The sequence below is a fragment of the Crinia signifera genome, chromosome 9 (assembly GCF_055691185.1).
Source record: "Crinia signifera chromosome 9, ASM5569118v1, whole genome shotgun sequence".
NCBI lineage: Eukaryota > Metazoa > Chordata > Amphibia > Anura > Myobatrachidae > Crinia > Crinia signifera.
Genome location: NC_139225.1, coordinates 40,523,412 through 40,540,595, shown reverse-complemented (window position 1 = coordinate 40,540,595; position 17,184 = coordinate 40,523,412). Strand labels below are relative to the sequence as shown.

The window sequence follows — 17,184 nt, the reverse complement described above, 5'->3', positions numbered from 1 at the left end:
TGCTAGATAAATAAGTAGAATATGATTGGTTGCTCTGGGCAACATCTCCAATTCTATAAACTTGCACTGTAGTAAATATTCCCCCAGGAATTTGAATTAATGTTTTATGGAATGAACGTTGTACTCGGGGTTACCTAGTGCTACAGAAGGTAAGAGTTGGCAATGGCTTACTGAGGAGCAGTGCTTGAATAATGTGTCATGGAGCTTATACTAGAGCACATATTTTACATTCCACTTCTAGATGCATTTCTTTATCCTTTCGGGATCTAACATCAGCCTGACTGAGATTAACACAATTCATGAACTGCAATGGAACTTTGCTCACAGGTTCCAAGGACAGTATAGAATTAGAATGGGGGTTTGGATCACACTACTTCCACCTCTATGAGGTGACTTTAAAATAAAAAAAACTAAGGAGCTTCCTTATGACTATTGAGTTATACTTAGAAGACACAGGGGTTCTCTTCAGCATTTTAACTTTCGCACATACCTGGAAACAGTCCCGATTCGGACATAGGGCCTGATTTTGGTTCACTTGCAAATGCAAATTCTTTCTCATGGACAAAACCATGTGCACTGCAGGTGGGACAGATGTAACATGTGTAGAGCGAGTTAGATTTGGGTGTTATTTTGTTTCTGTGCAGGGTAAATACTGGCCACTTTATTTTTACACTGCAGTATAGATAGCAGTTTGAAGTACAAACCCCACCCAAATCTAACTGCATGTGTTCCATCTGCCCCACCTGCAGTGCATATGGTTTTGTCCCTTAGAGAGAGAATTTGCTTTTGCCAGTGAACCAGAATCAGGCCCATAATGGGGCAAATGTATTAAGCCTTGAGAAGAGATGAAGTGGAGATAAAACACCAGCCAATGAATTGTTTGAAAAGGACAGTTGGGAGTTGATTGGCTGGTGCATTATCTCCTTCCACTATATCTCCAGTTTATCTCTTAGCCAGGCTTAATACATCTGACCCATAATATGGTACTGATGGAAAGGTTATGGATGCTACTTTCAGCTCCAGTGAGTGTTCTTTGAGACAGATGGATAATTAAATCCCCTGTCCTCGCTCTTTTGGTTTTCTCGTCCACTACTCATTCTCTACCTCTTATGACTTCTTTTCAGGCATGGTTAGTAATCCCTAAAGGGGAGCTTCTATTTTTTTTCCCGAGGGTGCATACTTGGATGCGCCATGGGTTCGAACATGGTGATTTCTTTCACCATGTTTCCTTGAGAAAGCGTTATAGATGACATCTTGGTCCTTTTTGGGTGGGACCTCAGATTGGTTTGAAAAACACTATGAAGGATGTGAATGACTGACATCTATACATCAAATGCATGTCCGTAATTAGTTCCAGGCAAGTGCATTACCTTGATTGTTTTAATTACATTGGATGGACATCCATTATCAACTAATATGTATAATAAGCCTACAGATAAAAATGCACTACTGTACACATCTAGCTACCACCCAGAGACCCTGAGGAAGGGGCTACCATTCTCACAATTTATGCGAGTACTCTGTATAGTTAGCAATGAGTTTGTAGCAAGCAATCAAATGGACAGTATGGCAATATATATTTGTATCCCGAGGCTATAAACCATGTGATCTGAATCTGTTCAAAAGGAACAATTCGACCAACAAGTGATAGTGTAATGAGATGCCATGAAACTATGGCTGATAGTGACCAATATCAAAGTGGTTAAAAATAAATGAACATTTGGCTACTGAAAATTGATGGAACTTTGTGGTCCATAGTGATATTTAATTATTTGAAGAACATAAAGATCAAGAAAACATGGAATGTTGCTAAAGGCAACCAATCAGAATCTTCTTATTAGCTTATTTAGCTTGCGATCACCATTCCCTGCCATCGGGAGGGGTTCCGACCTGGAGATTTAATGTGCAGCACGTATAATCTCCGTCTCTGATCGGGTGCATACATGCTATTTGGAATCGGGGGACATCAAGCCCAAATCGCACAGTGTATGGGGCCTTAAGACTTGATACTTGCAAAGCCATGATAAACAAGATGCGCATATTGCCTTAAATATGTGCACAAACCTATCCACACATTATTTATGTGTATTTATAAACCCGAAATCTGATCTAAATCCACGTGTTTGCTGCGCATATGAAGCGGCTCTTAGACATAGACCAAAATAGCCAAACTGCCCATTCTCTGTAATTCAGTACAACTTCACCTGTCAATCCAGTTCTCTGGCTCATCGTCTCTCCTTAAGCAAGGTTCATATGTAGTAAAATAGACATAGGGATGTTTCTGAGTTGGGTGCATGTTTTCCCTTTGTGTCTGAGACGCAATGTTTATACATTCCATCCGGAATTTTTCACATTTTGTTATGTTACAGCCTTATACCAAAATGGAATAAATGAATTGTTTCCCTCAAAATTCTATACACAATACCCCATAATGACAACGTAAAAAAAGTTTTTGGGAAATTTTTGCAAATATATTAAAAATAAAAACCTAAGAAATCACATGTACATAAATATTTGCAGCCTTTGCGCAATACTTTGTTGATGCACCTTTGGCAGCAATTACAGCCTCAAGTTTTTTGATATGGTGGCACAAGCTTGGCACACCTATCTTTGGCAGTTTCGCCAATTCCTCTTTGCACCACCTCTCAAGCTCCATCAGGTTGGATGGGAAGCATCGTTGTACAGCCATTTTCAGATCTCTCATTCGGATTCAAGTCTGGGCTCTGGCTGGGCCACTGAAGGCTAACAGACGGAAGCGTGTCGTTATCAGCAACTTCATCTAAAGATGCAGTTCCACCGACGCAGGCAGCCATGGTCCCTTGGACATCCTGCATCTGCCCTACATTGGTGCAATGTCTGATGGTGCAGTTAATGTACCTCTGATAATCGTAGTTGCCGGTGGGCACATCGGTCACAGCTTTAACATGAAGATGAAGTAGAAGCTGTTCCCTGTAAGATTTTTGTTGTGTATTACCTTATTAGGGAAATAATGGGGTCAATGGGGTCCATCCTATTATTTGTGAAGGATTCGGGTGCTGCTTCAACATGTTTAAACACCGGCAATGGCACCTGGTCTTACCCGATCTCGCACCCTTCGCTGGCCCAAATTCGCTTAAAATCGCTTGCAACCCAATGGAGGTATGAGCACTTTTAAGCGAATTCCGTCCACCGTAGAGTGCGTCCGGTGCCGTGATGATTCGCGAATCATCCGCGGCTAATAGGATTTACCCCTAGATGGAAACCTATTATATTGCAATGTATTGTTACAAAAGATCCAGTCATTTTCCTTTGACCTACAACATAAGAATCCAGATTGACATTGATATAACATTTTTCGTATTGGCAATAAATCCCCCAATAATTTATACAGTAGTGTACAAATGCTGTCACCATTTAGTCTGTTGACACCAGAATGTCTGAATGCTCAACAGCATAGGGTTAGGGCTCTAGCTATGTTGACATGTTGACTGTTGACATTATGGGGGCGATTCCATTCATTGGCAGGAATTTAGACCCTGGGCTTAATGCCAGGGAGCGACTCAGTCATGTGCATGTCTTTATATAGAACAGTAAGGAATTGTTTAAATACCCACTCAGAACGGTCCGACTACTGCCATGATGTCTTATTGTGTGTGTGTGTGTGTGTGTGTGTGTGTGTGTGTGTGTGTGTGTGTGTGTAGTGTGTGAGCCTATTATGTAATATTGGCTGACAGGTTTAATTAATTGTACTCAGGGACTTTGAAAAATGGAGGTTTGGTGGATTTCTCACCAAACTGCACCTCTGCACCATTTACTGCATTATGGGCCTAATTCAGAATCGTTTGGTGTTGTGCAGATTCGCAATCCATTCAATTATCGGTACTTGTGTATTATCTCGGCGCCCACGATGTTCATCGTACTGCAGCACATCGCATCGCATGCAATATAGCGGCATGTGATGCGATCAGATGCGATTTTTTTTTTTTTAATTGTACAAGCACCCTGATGGGTGCTTACAATGTTAAATGCACCCCCATTGTGAACGCCACCCCCACTATCAACGCCAACCCGAAGCATGGCGAGCCCGCGAGGGGCGGCGGTACGCGTCCTCCGACCTTTTCATACCCCCACTATCCACGTCGGCGTGGAGTTGACTTTATATAGAGGGGACGCGGACTACTTTACATGTATTCCGCGTCCCCTCGCGGGGCTCGCTGTGCTCGCCACGCTTCGGGCTCGGTGGCTGGCTGCGCTCGCCACACTATCTAAAATCAACTCCATGCCGACGTGGATAGTGGGGGTATGAAAAGGTCGGAGGACGCGTAGCGCCGCCCCTCGCGGGCTCACTGCACTCGCCACGCTTCGGGGTGGCGTTGACAATGGGGGGGGCATTTAACTTTCTGGGGTCATTTAACATTGTATGCACCTATCAGGGTGCTTGTACAATTGAAAATTGCATGCCATTTGCTGGCATTCGATGCAATATTTAATTGTACGTTCTGGCTTTTTCACGCGGAAATCGCATCGCATACCCTATTTAGTGGTATGCGATGCGATGGGCACTGTGATAATACACAAGTACCCAATTATCAAATGACGTTGCATGTGTACGAATCATAGTACGCATGCGTGAGCCAATATAGCAGAAATTTCTAATCGCAATCCCTCTGCAATTTGGCAGACAGGATGTCGCTGTTTGGGGGTTGATACCTGGCTTTTTTGGGAGTCTCCGAAAAGACACTGGCGTGCGCAGGATTTTTATAGGAGGTCTTGTGATGTTGGCGCCGGCGTCGATCAGTCTGTCTCTCTCATAGTGTTGTAAAAGGGTCAGAGTTACTCACAGACTGGGAAAATCATTCCATGGTTCATGAATTGCATATGGATATGTGACAGGATAGTGGATTGCTAAATTTTCTCAATTCTCTTGCAGATTTACACAGGGCGGCTTTTCCCTCTGCCTGGATGGTGGCTAAACACTTGCACTTATCCGCAAATTTGCAGATAAGTTCCGAATAAGGCCCAATGTGCAAGTATATCTATTGGGGCTACATACGGAACGATGTAGGGACATTTTTTGCTTCGAAAATACCCTGTGTGTCGGGGCCATAGTTGCGCATCCCCACGCGGCTCTATTACCCAGCGATCAATATCCAGCATGCTGGATATTAATCGGACAGGGCCAGTTCTCACCGTAGAACACTGGTCCTGACAGATCCCTCAGCACACATCGCTGGCACATCGCTGTGTGCTGAGTGATCATGCTGAGCGATCTAGCATCGCTCAGTACGCTAAGCAAATCTCTACGTGTGTAGGTTCCTTAAAAATGTTCTGCTTTTATCGTCACTTTTTCCCTGTGCAGAAAGCTGATAGATTTACATTGTCAAAGATATATAACCCTTTTGATGTGGTTTATCTTTTGTGGTCTTTGACCTTTGTGAACCATTAAACAAAAGGTAGTGCAATAACCAGTGAAAGCTGTTTTATTATGTTTCCTTGAACCAATGAAAGCCATCATAAAATATTAAGGTAAAAAGTTTTTTTTTTTTTTTTCCTGACAGAAAAAAAGAAACATTTTGTGTCTCGCCATATTTGTGTCTATTAGGGCAGTCCCCTGTTGGTCGCGTCGGGGATATTAAACATGTAAAAATCCTGACAGGGAGTGCAGAATTCGCCGGCCACTGATCGGAGCATCAGTTTGGCGGTTCTGGGCAATTGGAGGCTCGTCCTTGTTGGTATATGGGCCTCTTAACATACATATCGAAAAGTGTTGGAATTGTGTAAAAAAAAAAAATGATAATTTTGATTACTTTTATTACTCCGACTATTACTAGTCCATTTTCCCTAAGGGCCCGATTTGGACATTAATGCAGGGTGTGAATTCACAGTCCTGACAATTATCTGATGACCACGCTATTGGGATGGAGGGCTGCTGTTGTCAGCAGCGGGCTGCTTCTCCCCCTCCAGCCATTACAGCGCCAGATAAGTTCTGGCTTATTCGCTGCTGTGAAAACCATGGTGAGTGATTGCAAATCCTTTTCCCCTCCCGTGCACAAATTCGCAGCTGTGCACATGGGCGGGAATTCGCTTATGTCGTGCGGCATCTACCTGTTTGCTGGGCTTCAAAAATTCACAGCCCAGTAATCAGGTTTGAATGGGACCCGAAGAGCCAGTAGTCCACCAGATAACTTTAATTTGTAGATATTTTATTTATGTTATAGAGGGGATTTTTGGGTACTTGTTTCCTATTACGTCGCCCATCGCATACCATAAGGCATATACAATGGTATACAATTTTAAATTGTATAAGCATCCTAATGGGTGTTTTCAATGTTAAATGTGCCCCCTATAAGATAATTAATTGTATAAGCACCGTAATAGGTGCTTACAATGTTAAAAGCACCCCCACTATCAACTCCAACCCGAAGCGTGGCGAGCGGCGGCGGTACGCATCCTCCGACCTTTTCATACCCCCACTATCCACGTCTGCGTGGAGTTGATTTTAGATAGTGTGGCGAGCGGATGCGGAATACATGTAAAGTAATACACGTCCCCTCGCTGGGCAAGCTGTGCTCGCCACGCTTCGGGCTCGCTGCGCTCGCCATACTATATAAAATCAACTCCACGCCGACGTGGATAGTGGGGGTATGAAAAGGTCGGAGGACGCGTACCGCCGCCCCTCGCGGACTCGCTGCGCTCGCCACGACTCGGGTTGGCGTTGATAGTGGGGGTGCATTTAACATTTTAAGCACCCATTAGGATGCTTATACAATTAAAAATTGTATAGGGGCTTATACAACTTAATACTGTGGGTGCCATGCTAGGAAATAAGTACAGATTTTTGTGTAGCCCTTTCATGGTGAACGCAGTGTTTTTAGCCATGCTCGGGATCAGTTACATCCCATTCTTGTGTGTCTTGGCCTGACACCTTATACCCCTTTTACACCAAGGAAAAACCCAGGTTGGACCCAGGTCAGCTTTGGTGTAAAAGGGGTCGTTGAACACTGGTTGGACCTGGGTCGTGGGCGGTGTAAATGGTCCCAACCCAGGTTGGGACATCCGGAAAGTGCTGGATGCATTTCCATAGTGCACTGCAGTGGCAAAAGACAGCAGCCAGGAAGGATACGGGCAGTGCACACAGAAGTCATAATTGGATTCAGTATAATTTATGTAATTTTTTTTGGGGGGGGGCTGGGGGGAGCACATGGGACATTCGGTCTGCTGCTGCAGGGGAAGGGCACTGAATAAAACTTTTTGCAAAAATATTCTACAAAATAAATAAACCAACATTCTTCAATGCTAACTAGTCATGTCTTTTAATTTTGTCCTAAAATGATAAAAATCATTGTCCTAAAATGAAATTTTTAATGTCATCCATGGGGAAAAGCAGGGCTGACCCAGGTTCAGTGTAAACGGCACAGACCTGGGTCACGGTGCTGTGTAAATGGGGTATGAAGCTGGGTCCAACCCTGGAAACTCCTGTGTTCAAAGACCAGGGTCCGACCAGGGATTTTGGTGTAAAAGGGGTATTAGATTGACAGTGAGGTTAGCACCAATGGACCAGTTACAGCAGTGGGTAAGTGAAAGTGGCTCCTACTGTGTTACCTCTATGGTTCCTTTATAAGAGAAAAGAAACAATAGAACAATGGGCAAGCGTGGTTGTGGGAGGTCGCAGGAGTTCCAAGACTAGAAATAGAGCTGTGATCTTGTGCAGAATGAGGCCAGGCATTAATAAAAGGCCTTTGTTTTTGTTATGGGTGCAGGAAAGGGTTAATAGCTGCCTAGCTGCTGCGAATTTTAATGCAATACATTTTCTGTACATATCAGTTGCAAGCTGCCTTCCCAACAGCTGTGGAACTACAAATACCAGCATGCATGCATGCTGTGGATTCCAGTCGCTTATCAACAAGCACCTTGAATCCTGTTGGAGAAGGTGCGCTATATAAATTAAACTTACTTACTTACTATTACAGTCATAAGCTAGGTCTCTCTGTTTTACCTTTTGTGTTTAAACCTAGGGATGGCCGTCGACCATCGATGATTTTAAATCATTGATGGCTTATAACCGATGTTGAATACTTTTGCCATCGATGTGGGAGGACCAGATGGTTTCCCTACATCGATGGCAAAGGAGAACTGATGTTTAATTTTTTTTTCAAGGTTGCGGGACACTGAGCATAGCTCCGCCCCTGACAGCCGGAAGCCCCACCCCCACATTCTGATTGGCCCATGGGCCATTCAGTCAAAGATAATGGATAACCATTGATAGCTAAAACTATAGATGGTTATACATTACATAGTTTCTGACTATCGATGGCTGGTTGCAAAATCACAATCAATGGCAACTGCACCGATGGCCATCCCTATATAAACTTAGATAAACAGATGTATCCACGCTCCACGTTGGTCACGTGTGCTTGTTTGTTGTGCCAAAATCGCATCCGTGGCGTGGAATCGCCATGCTGTGACAACGCCGCTCAATGCGTTTGTATGAGCCACAGGATTGAATTAGTCCCAAATGCCTGAAGATAGGATTGCGCCGATTTGCCACGGAATTTGCAAGTGGCAGTTGGCACAGCATTGATGAGCTTGGCTACAGCTCTGCTTCTGGCTGTCCCAGATTTTGCTAAATGTCTATTCACTAATCAGTGAGTGATCCTTCATGCAGGACGTGTTGAGAATTTGCAGCACACAGACCAGTGTAGCTTATAGTATCCTATGCTGATAGCTGTAATGTAGACGGCACAGAGCTGCAAAAATCTGGGTACAGGGCTGACGCTTGCTCTCTCTCTCTCTCACTCACAGTGATGTGTTTGTTTTTTTGCAGTGCTGGCGGAGATGGTGATGATGTTCCTATGAGAAGGGTGCTGGGTACTGAGTGAGAAGCTGCCTGCCCCTCTCCCCCTCCACCTCCCACAGAGCCGGTAGAGGAGGAGTCTTCAGCAGCCCAGTGCTGAGTTAAGGTTCCTGCTGCTCACTGACTGAGCCACCGCAGCCACAGGAGGAAGAAGCAGAGAGCTCTCCTGCCTATCAGTACATGTTCTCCAGCTCCTGCCTGCCTGGAGATAAGAACACCACATACAGACTTTGTACCCTCTGCCTGCTGTGATTGCCAGGAAGAAGCCTTCTTCTCCCCACAAAAGGAGTGCAGTGCAGGAGACAAGGAGTCCGGGGACCCCACCTCTGCTGGTTTGGAGCTTGTGGGTCCACTCCTCCTACACCTGGAGATGCTCCAAAGATTATTCCTCTCATCAGTAAATTCTTGGGGCATCCATTCCCGAGGGAGGGCCGGACAGCCCAACCACAGATACATAGAAGTCGACGGCCGATAAAAGACTCGAAGTTCAGCGATTTGACTTTTCCTAAAACAAGGGAGATAATTGCTTTCAGTTCCACTCGGCCTGACCCTTTACATCCCATCTGCTTTCTCTTAACGCTGTGATACAGTTCTGTATTGGGGTCGCTCATGGCTTTCCTGACCAAGAAGAAGAAATTTAAATTCCAGACCATCTTCACCCTGGAGGAGCTGACGGCTGTCCCGTTCGTGAATGGGGTCCTGTTCTGTAAGGTCAGGTTGTTGGACGGAGGGGACTTTGTCAGCTTGTCTAGCAGGTAAGTGCAGTTCATACACACTGCGCACACTGACCAGAAGCGACGTGTCAGTGCCCGGGAACTGTAGGGCACTCTGACTAACAGGCCTGTTTACTGCCAACATACGTAGAACGATCTGCTTCTGTTAGCAATTTAAAAATCTAAATGGCTTGATATACTAAGCTGTATACTACCTGGTAACATGTTATCTAGCCCTCTATTTGACTGTAATGAAATCAATGATTACTTCTCTTTGATTGTAATAGCTTTGAACCAAAAACCTAGAAACCTAGAATTTGACAGGATATAAGAACCACCTTTGGTGACCACAACCCGATTTGATCCTTCGTTCTTTGTAAAGATAAATTTGCCTATCCCAAGCATGTTTAGATTCCTCCACTGTCTAAAGCTGGATACACGCTAAGCGATATTGCTAAATTATGGCCCTTCTAAACGATATCATTTGTAATATTGTCCAGTGTGTGCGCTTAACATCGTTAACAAAGCTTGCTCCCATGGGTCGTTAATGATGTCCTCCATTGTCTGTACATGCAGCTCACGGCGACAGGATGACGTCACTGAATGATATAGCTATAGCCTCTACCACCACTGATGCCCAGTGGCATAAAATGGTTATAGATATGTCGGTTGTGCTAATCAACTACTATATCCAGGCACTGACAGATCACGTTTATAGATCTTCGCAATTCTTGTTTTGATTTATGTATAGAGTACAAAATTCTGTTATAACTGGTGCAGGGACAACTGTTCGGCAAAGCTTATACCTGTTATTTATATATGTACCTGTGCTACAGTAGCTGAAACGTGGAATACAGATGAGGCTGACAGCCCTCAGAGTCTGTGTAGTGTAGTGACTGTGCACAGGAGGAACACAGGTTAGTTTGTGCTGCGTCTATAAGCACAAGAATCCTTCTAAGCATGAATTGAACTACATGTACCCCTTTCTTATATTCGGCATGCAGGCGTGTGGAGGTTTCCATGACGCGGCACTCTGCAGGTAGAAGACACACACGTGCAGTCGTGAACACAAGGTCGTGCTCTGCCTGTGTTTGTACAGGTGAGGCTAGAGCCTACTGGTCCCAACCTGCCCTTTACGCTCATTACTTAATTCTCTGCCTGCAGAACGCTTGGGATAAATTGCTAGAAACTTTCCACAGACTTTTCATTTGTGTCCTGACGTCGGGCTTCCCCGTGCCTTGCTTGCTGGGATTATGGTGACCATACACATATAAGTAGAAGTACAGTATGACCTATTTTGTTTTCAGCTATTGTGACACTGCAAATCTTGGAACGTCATGTCAGCTGTCACTGGGATGGCATGCTGGAATTTATGGTGTCCCAGTAGCAAATGAGTTTTGTTTTACTGAAGCCCAATCCTAGCCATATCTATACTGACGGAAAGAGATTTTGTCTTTTATAATACTGTTTTTTTTTTTCTTGAACTGAATTCTCTGACACAAATTTTTAAACTGAGACATTTGTGTCAATTATTTTCAGCCATTCAGATCCAAAGCAGAGCTATTCAAATCGGCGTGCTGTTCTGTCAGAGAATGCAGGTACTTGTGGGTATTTAGTGGCGAGAACTGGCATTCTCCAACTTAAGTGCATCCCGCAATGCTGTTTGCACCGCACTAGGGCACTAACCGCAGCCTAGTTTTGTTGGATTTCAGCCTGCACCCCAGGAAAAATCCACTAGTCAGTCTAGGCTACGGGACTCCTTCCTGGCATTATTCACTGAGAATTGAATCAACCCCTATGAAAGGGATACAGGCCCTATATCCATGAAATGTAATAATTTATATTATCGTTACTTAGAAATGTTTGTCAGCCCGGGTCATGAGATGCTGAACAGAAAGCAGCTTCATGGACCCAGAACATCCACGAGTACCAGTCATAGGTTACATTTCAGGACAGTGCCTTGGAGTGTTAGAACATTTTGAAAGCATGTAAGAATGTGATTTCACACTGTTATTAAATCCCTTTCCCTTCTGCTCGCTGTCGAGTGCTCACAGTCCCACTAAGCTTGCGCTTCACTCTCCAAACTGACTTACAAGTTATCAGCCCGCTCTTACATTGTCACTTGCTAGCTCGATTTTGCACTCTACTTGGTTTTGCACTCGCAGTCTTTATCCTGGCATGCATTCTCTCATTCAGACATGGCAGCACATCAGGATAACTTAGACGTGAGCTTCCCTGTGGAATGTGACCTGCAAGCTAGAAGCTCGCTCTTGCATTCTCACTCACATTCCTGCACGATTGCTGGCTCGACGTTGTTGTGCTGTCACTGTCTCTAGAGCAACATGCAATGTCTCATTCAGACACAGCAGCACATCAGTATCTGGCACATAACTAAGACATGCACCTCCCTGTTGAATGTGACCTGTAACTTCGAAGCTTGCTGTGCAATCTCATTGGAGCACATGACCTCTCTGCAGGTACTGTTTCTTGCATGATTTATAGGACTTTAATAGCCATATAACTCTTTAGCTATATAAACCATTTCTCTGCATGGAACTACCTATGTCTATTCGTACCACTCCTCTCCTAGGCTACCAGTGCTAACCTTCTCCAGTTTGATATTGGCGCAATTCAGTTCATTGGGCTGCAAGTGTTCGGAGCCCAGCGAGCAGGAAGCCGCTGTCCCACCGAAGGCATGCCCCCCGCACTTCCCCGCCCCTGTGCACGACTGCGAATGATTGCGCGGCCGTGCACACAGGAGGGAAATAATTCACCATTGAAGCCAGGACTCACTCGGCGATGTGAAGGCCGTAGATAGATGGAGGGTGTTGATGACATCAGTGGCTCTCACTCCCGATGGCCGAGGAGCACCCAGAAAATGGCATCAATCACCCTGTGAGCGAAGGCTAGCCGCCGCTCACTGCCTTTGGGCGGACGGCTCGCGCATGCACACAGTGTACCATACATATGCGCGCCCATTTCATTATCGGATGTGCTGTGAATTCACAGCCCATCCGAAAGTGCCTGAATCCCCCCCTTGTCTTAAGCAGGTTAATAGACTATGTAGCTGTGTCCATATACATTTAGCCTCCTTTCGCTTAAACAGTTCCTCTTGTTGTACCATGCAATGGGTGACTGGTAGCGCCGGCCTTTTTATGCAGCCTTTTCGTTAAATTGATGTTGCACCTGCTTATGAAACGCTACTTTTACACTGTTTTCCAGGGAAACACTTTAACGTTCCACTTCTTTTGCATTTACAGCAGCAGTCGCACACTGAATACAGACATGCCACTTATCCTGTTAATCAGCAGAACCTACTTGTGCATTCTATTAGCTCCTTGGGAATAAGATTCTATACAGTATAACGGAAAAGGTCTCTGCAGATTCACACGGAGTTCACGTGTTATCTATAATTCAACTTGTATTGCATGGAGGATAGATGTATTTGGACACATTTGTATATAGATATATCTATGCATTATTTAGTCTGTTACAATGTTACGGCAGAATCTACGGGCGCGAGTTTTCTATCTAGGTCTGCAAAGTAGTGTTTGGTCACCATTAAATTGAGCCGGTCTTCCTCCCTTATTTCCACGTATCATTGCTTGGAATACTTGCGTTACATGGATGGGAGGAGAAAATAACAAACATTGGGTTACATACAATTACATGGCCTTTATTCTGGCTAGCGTACATTTACATAGAGGCAGAATCGCTTTCAGCAATGAGCTGGATTCTGGCAAAGCCAGCACATCTGTGACGTAGATGTCTGGGTCCCTAAGGGCTGTGGGTACACGGGAAAGGCTTCAGTGCATCACCAGAGAACATGTGGAGCTTTCATGTTGCTGTATCCGAGAGTACAGTTATATCAGAGGAGACTTGTATAGAACGGAGGATATTCTATATCTAGAAAACAGAATTATTCATCCATTCCATCTCCTGTTGTTCTCCATACATCACTTATTGTATAACTAAAGTGCCCCCCACTCACGCAGTTAGCTCAAAAGATACATAGGGGCCCATTTATTAAGCATCGAATATACAATGTGTTCTGGGCGGAATATTACCACCCAGGATCGCATTGTAACGTGATCTTATCGTGAGGGTGTACCACAATGCACACGCAGGGACTGGAGCCCGTCCCTGCGATGCTCTCAGCTGGGTGCTGGGGGGTCTGCACAATCGCGGTCAGCTCTGACCCCCCTGCTAACCTGGCAGCAGCGTGGTCTGTAGCCCAAAGCTACAATGGGTTACCACCAACTCAGAATGACGGTAGCCCAGGGATGCAAACCGATGCTGCCTGATTGTGATAAGCAATGGGGATGCGGCTGGCGGCAGTGTGGCAGTGTGGGAGGGATCACAGCAGGTATTGGATATTCCTGCTGTGGTCCCTCCTGATTCATTCAGGTGTAACGTAATATTTGTGGCTAACCTTTAGCTGCAAATATTACATTTATTTATTTTCAGTTTCTTATGTAGCGCAGAGGATTCCGTTGCGCTTTACAATTGTAGACCATGATAAAACAAACTGGGTAACAACAGACACACTTGTAGGTAAGAGGGCCCTGCCGCAAGCTTACAATTTATAGAGGTGTCCCCTACACACAGCAATGTAGGGGCATTTTCTAAGCGATCTAGTGAGATCACTTAGAAAATGCCCTGAAATTGCCCCGTGTGTAGGCCCCAGTAGTCTTGTACTCTGATGCCAGCATTAAATACCTGACGTTCCTCCTGACGTTGTATTCTGCTTACCTAGAAACGCTTTGTTTTAAGGTACACATCAGGCCTTGGAAAAAGAAATCGGATATCTTTGTTTTTTAAACTCTGATGATCCCAGCATTGTATTGAAGGGTGTAGCAAGCGGACTGTGTTCAGTTCTAGTGTTAGTGGATGATCAGTGTAGTAAGTGCAAAGGTGAAAAAAAAAAAAGTATACATAGATCTACAGTACCGTAGATCTACATATACTTTATTTTATTTTTTTTACTCCCTCACACACATCAGGACAACCAGCCTCAGATCCGAGTCGGCAGTTTCCCAATCACACGATAGATCTTATGTGTGTAATTCCACATAAGGTCTATCGTACTGGCCGTTTAGCAGCATCTTCATACGTGCAGCACATTAGATCACAGGATCGACCTCACGACCTGTGGGCCCATGCATCGTACTGAAACACCTCACGATGTGCACAAAAATACACACAATGCATAGCACGACTTGTCAAAATTGTGTGTTTGGGCCTGAAATCATTCTGATGTATGGTCCGCTTTAGTATTGTTCGCTTAGCGTTGGCTATTGCGTAAAGTAGTCGTCTGTTAGACTCTTTAAGTGTTTTTTACCCAAGTGGCAGACCATTGTCGCACCTTATCCCAGATTTAACAACCTAGATCATCTAAACCTGTTAACCTCATCAGCCTGTGCGTGCTTGTATTGGTTGTCAGGATTTCCCATTTAATGCATCCACTGAATAACTGGATATGTAAGGGAAAGTTAGAAACAGATGCAGTTATCCAGAGAAGTTTCCAACTATAAGGTTCCTAGAAACTTTCTGCTATCTGGTATGATGCTGCTATCAGTGGGTAGAAGGTTAACACCTGTAATGTAATGACCGTGTATAAGCAATGTCTTTGTTCTGCAAAGTCCCTCTTATCTTTTAACGACACAGTGATAAACAGTCATTAGATAAATATATCCACCCATCTGTGCTGCTAAAGCTGGCTTTTTATAATTGTTTATTACGTACATTATTACCTGTTGTCCCATCAGCAGGGAACCACCATGCAGGGCAATAGAGTGTTCTTCATACCATAAATCGTAGTGTCCAGGGAGAAATTAGGTTAATTTGGCTGTTTCCAATGAAGACTGCCAATATGCATTGTGAGTGGGCCCACCAATGATTTCCCCAACTACTATTATCTTTCTCTTAAACCATCTATGATAGCACCACATCCTGCAGTGTTCTGCCACGTGGATACCTATTCCAGTGCCCTCTGCTGATGTAGCTATGGTTATGTACCCTGTACTTGTCCTGTATTGTCACTGTTTTGCTAATTGGTTTATGTACTCTGTAATTGGGGCGCTGCAGATCCCTTGTTGGGTCATATAATAATAATAATAATACAAAGGATGATAATAGTACTTTGTTTGCAGGGAGGATCCAAACTGTACACCCTCCAATGGGAGGAGCTGGGGGAAACTGGGCAGATGTGGGGGCTTTTCCTTAGTGTAAGCTACTTGCAGATAAATGCCCCATATTGTTGCCAAAGGGCAAAGACAATCATTTTATAAGATAAGCTATTTTAAATTACTGTCAAGGAGTATAACACTTTAGGGGACGCGTTACTATGTTACAGGGGGGTCACCCAGACCTCTGCGACGCCTCAGAAGGATTTTGACATTGAGTGATGGATATTGGGAATTATGTTTTTAAAGGAACCATGGGGCAGATGTATTAAGCCTGATCAAGTGGAAGTTGATAACGCATCAGCCAATCCGCTATGTTTGAAAATTGACAGTTAGGAGTTGATTGGCTAGCATGTTATCACCTTTCACTTTATCACTTTACCAGTCAGGGCCAGATGTATCAAGCTTACCAAAGTGATAAAGTGGAGAGTGATAAACAACCAGCCAATCAGCTCCTACCTGCCATGTTACAGGCTGGATTTGAAAAATAACAGGTAAGAGCTGGTTGTTTATCACTCTTCACTTTATCACTTTGTGAAGCTTGATACATCTGGCTCTATACTTCTACCTCATTGTCAGCCTGAACAATCATACCAGGTAATTAATTAATGCAAACATTTCCATAATATTGACACGTAATGAAGACGTGTGTCCCGATCACTCATCATTTAATCATTTTAGACCTGGCAGAAGAACTAAAACATTACATTAGCCAAGGGGCTCACACTTGTTTTAGGGATGGCACAGAACCCCAAAGTGGAAGGGTACCTGCTCCTACATATTAACGAAGTAACAGAGGCAGATAATGATTTGCAATGTTTCAGCTGATGCTGGCCCATAGCATACATACAGTTATATCATCCATGGAATATAATCACCAGCGAGTGATTTTCTTACAGAATTATCCTGGTCCAATCTGTGTTCTCTCCCATGTATCCTGTACAGTGGGTGTCATAAACCACTGGGAAATTGACCATAACATCTCTCTGTCCTTATGTCCTTCCTCTCTCAATTCCTGTTGTTTAGGAAGTTGCTAGTTTATCATAAAAATCCTTCCGCCCCAGCCCCTGCTTGCAGCAGCTTATCTGTGCAACGCACATCGGCCTCCAATTAACCCCTTACACCCTGGCCTGTCTGATGGCGACACATTACATACTGACACTGATTCTACCACTCGCTATACTTAGCTAAGCGCTGAGAGCGGTCACCATATTCCCCAGGTCTAGCTTGTGCAGAGCATATTACACACAGCCTTGGGAATCGTAATCTCTTGATGTCACGTGTAGGTAACCTGGGCACCGTTTAGGCTTGTCTCGTGTTCCTGTGGCTTAGAGGAGCTCCGCCGGACATCTGGGCATTGCCAGACTTGCAGAGACCGGCCAAGGGGAATCCATACAGCATCATCCATAATCCAACCGCTCGTAGGTGTAGGGAATTATTTTGTGGCTAAAGT

General features: G+C 44.4%; 1 protein-coding gene across 3 annotated transcripts in view; it reads left to right on the top strand.

Annotated features, from left to right (window-relative positions):
* Nucleotides 1-17,184, top strand: part of EEIG1 (estrogen-induced osteoclastogenesis regulator 1) — a 63,069-nt gene that overhangs the window by 13,116 nt on the left and 32,769 nt on the right. For all 3 annotated transcript variants that reach the window (XM_083158973.1, XM_083158971.1, XM_083158972.1), the window contains exon 2: nt 8,804-9,588. In XM_083158973.1, coding sequence (XP_083015099.1) covers nt 9,443-9,588 — 146 coding nt within the window. In that variant the 5' untranslated portion in view covers nt 8,804-9,442. The remainder of the gene's footprint in view (nt 1-8,803; nt 9,589-17,184) is intronic.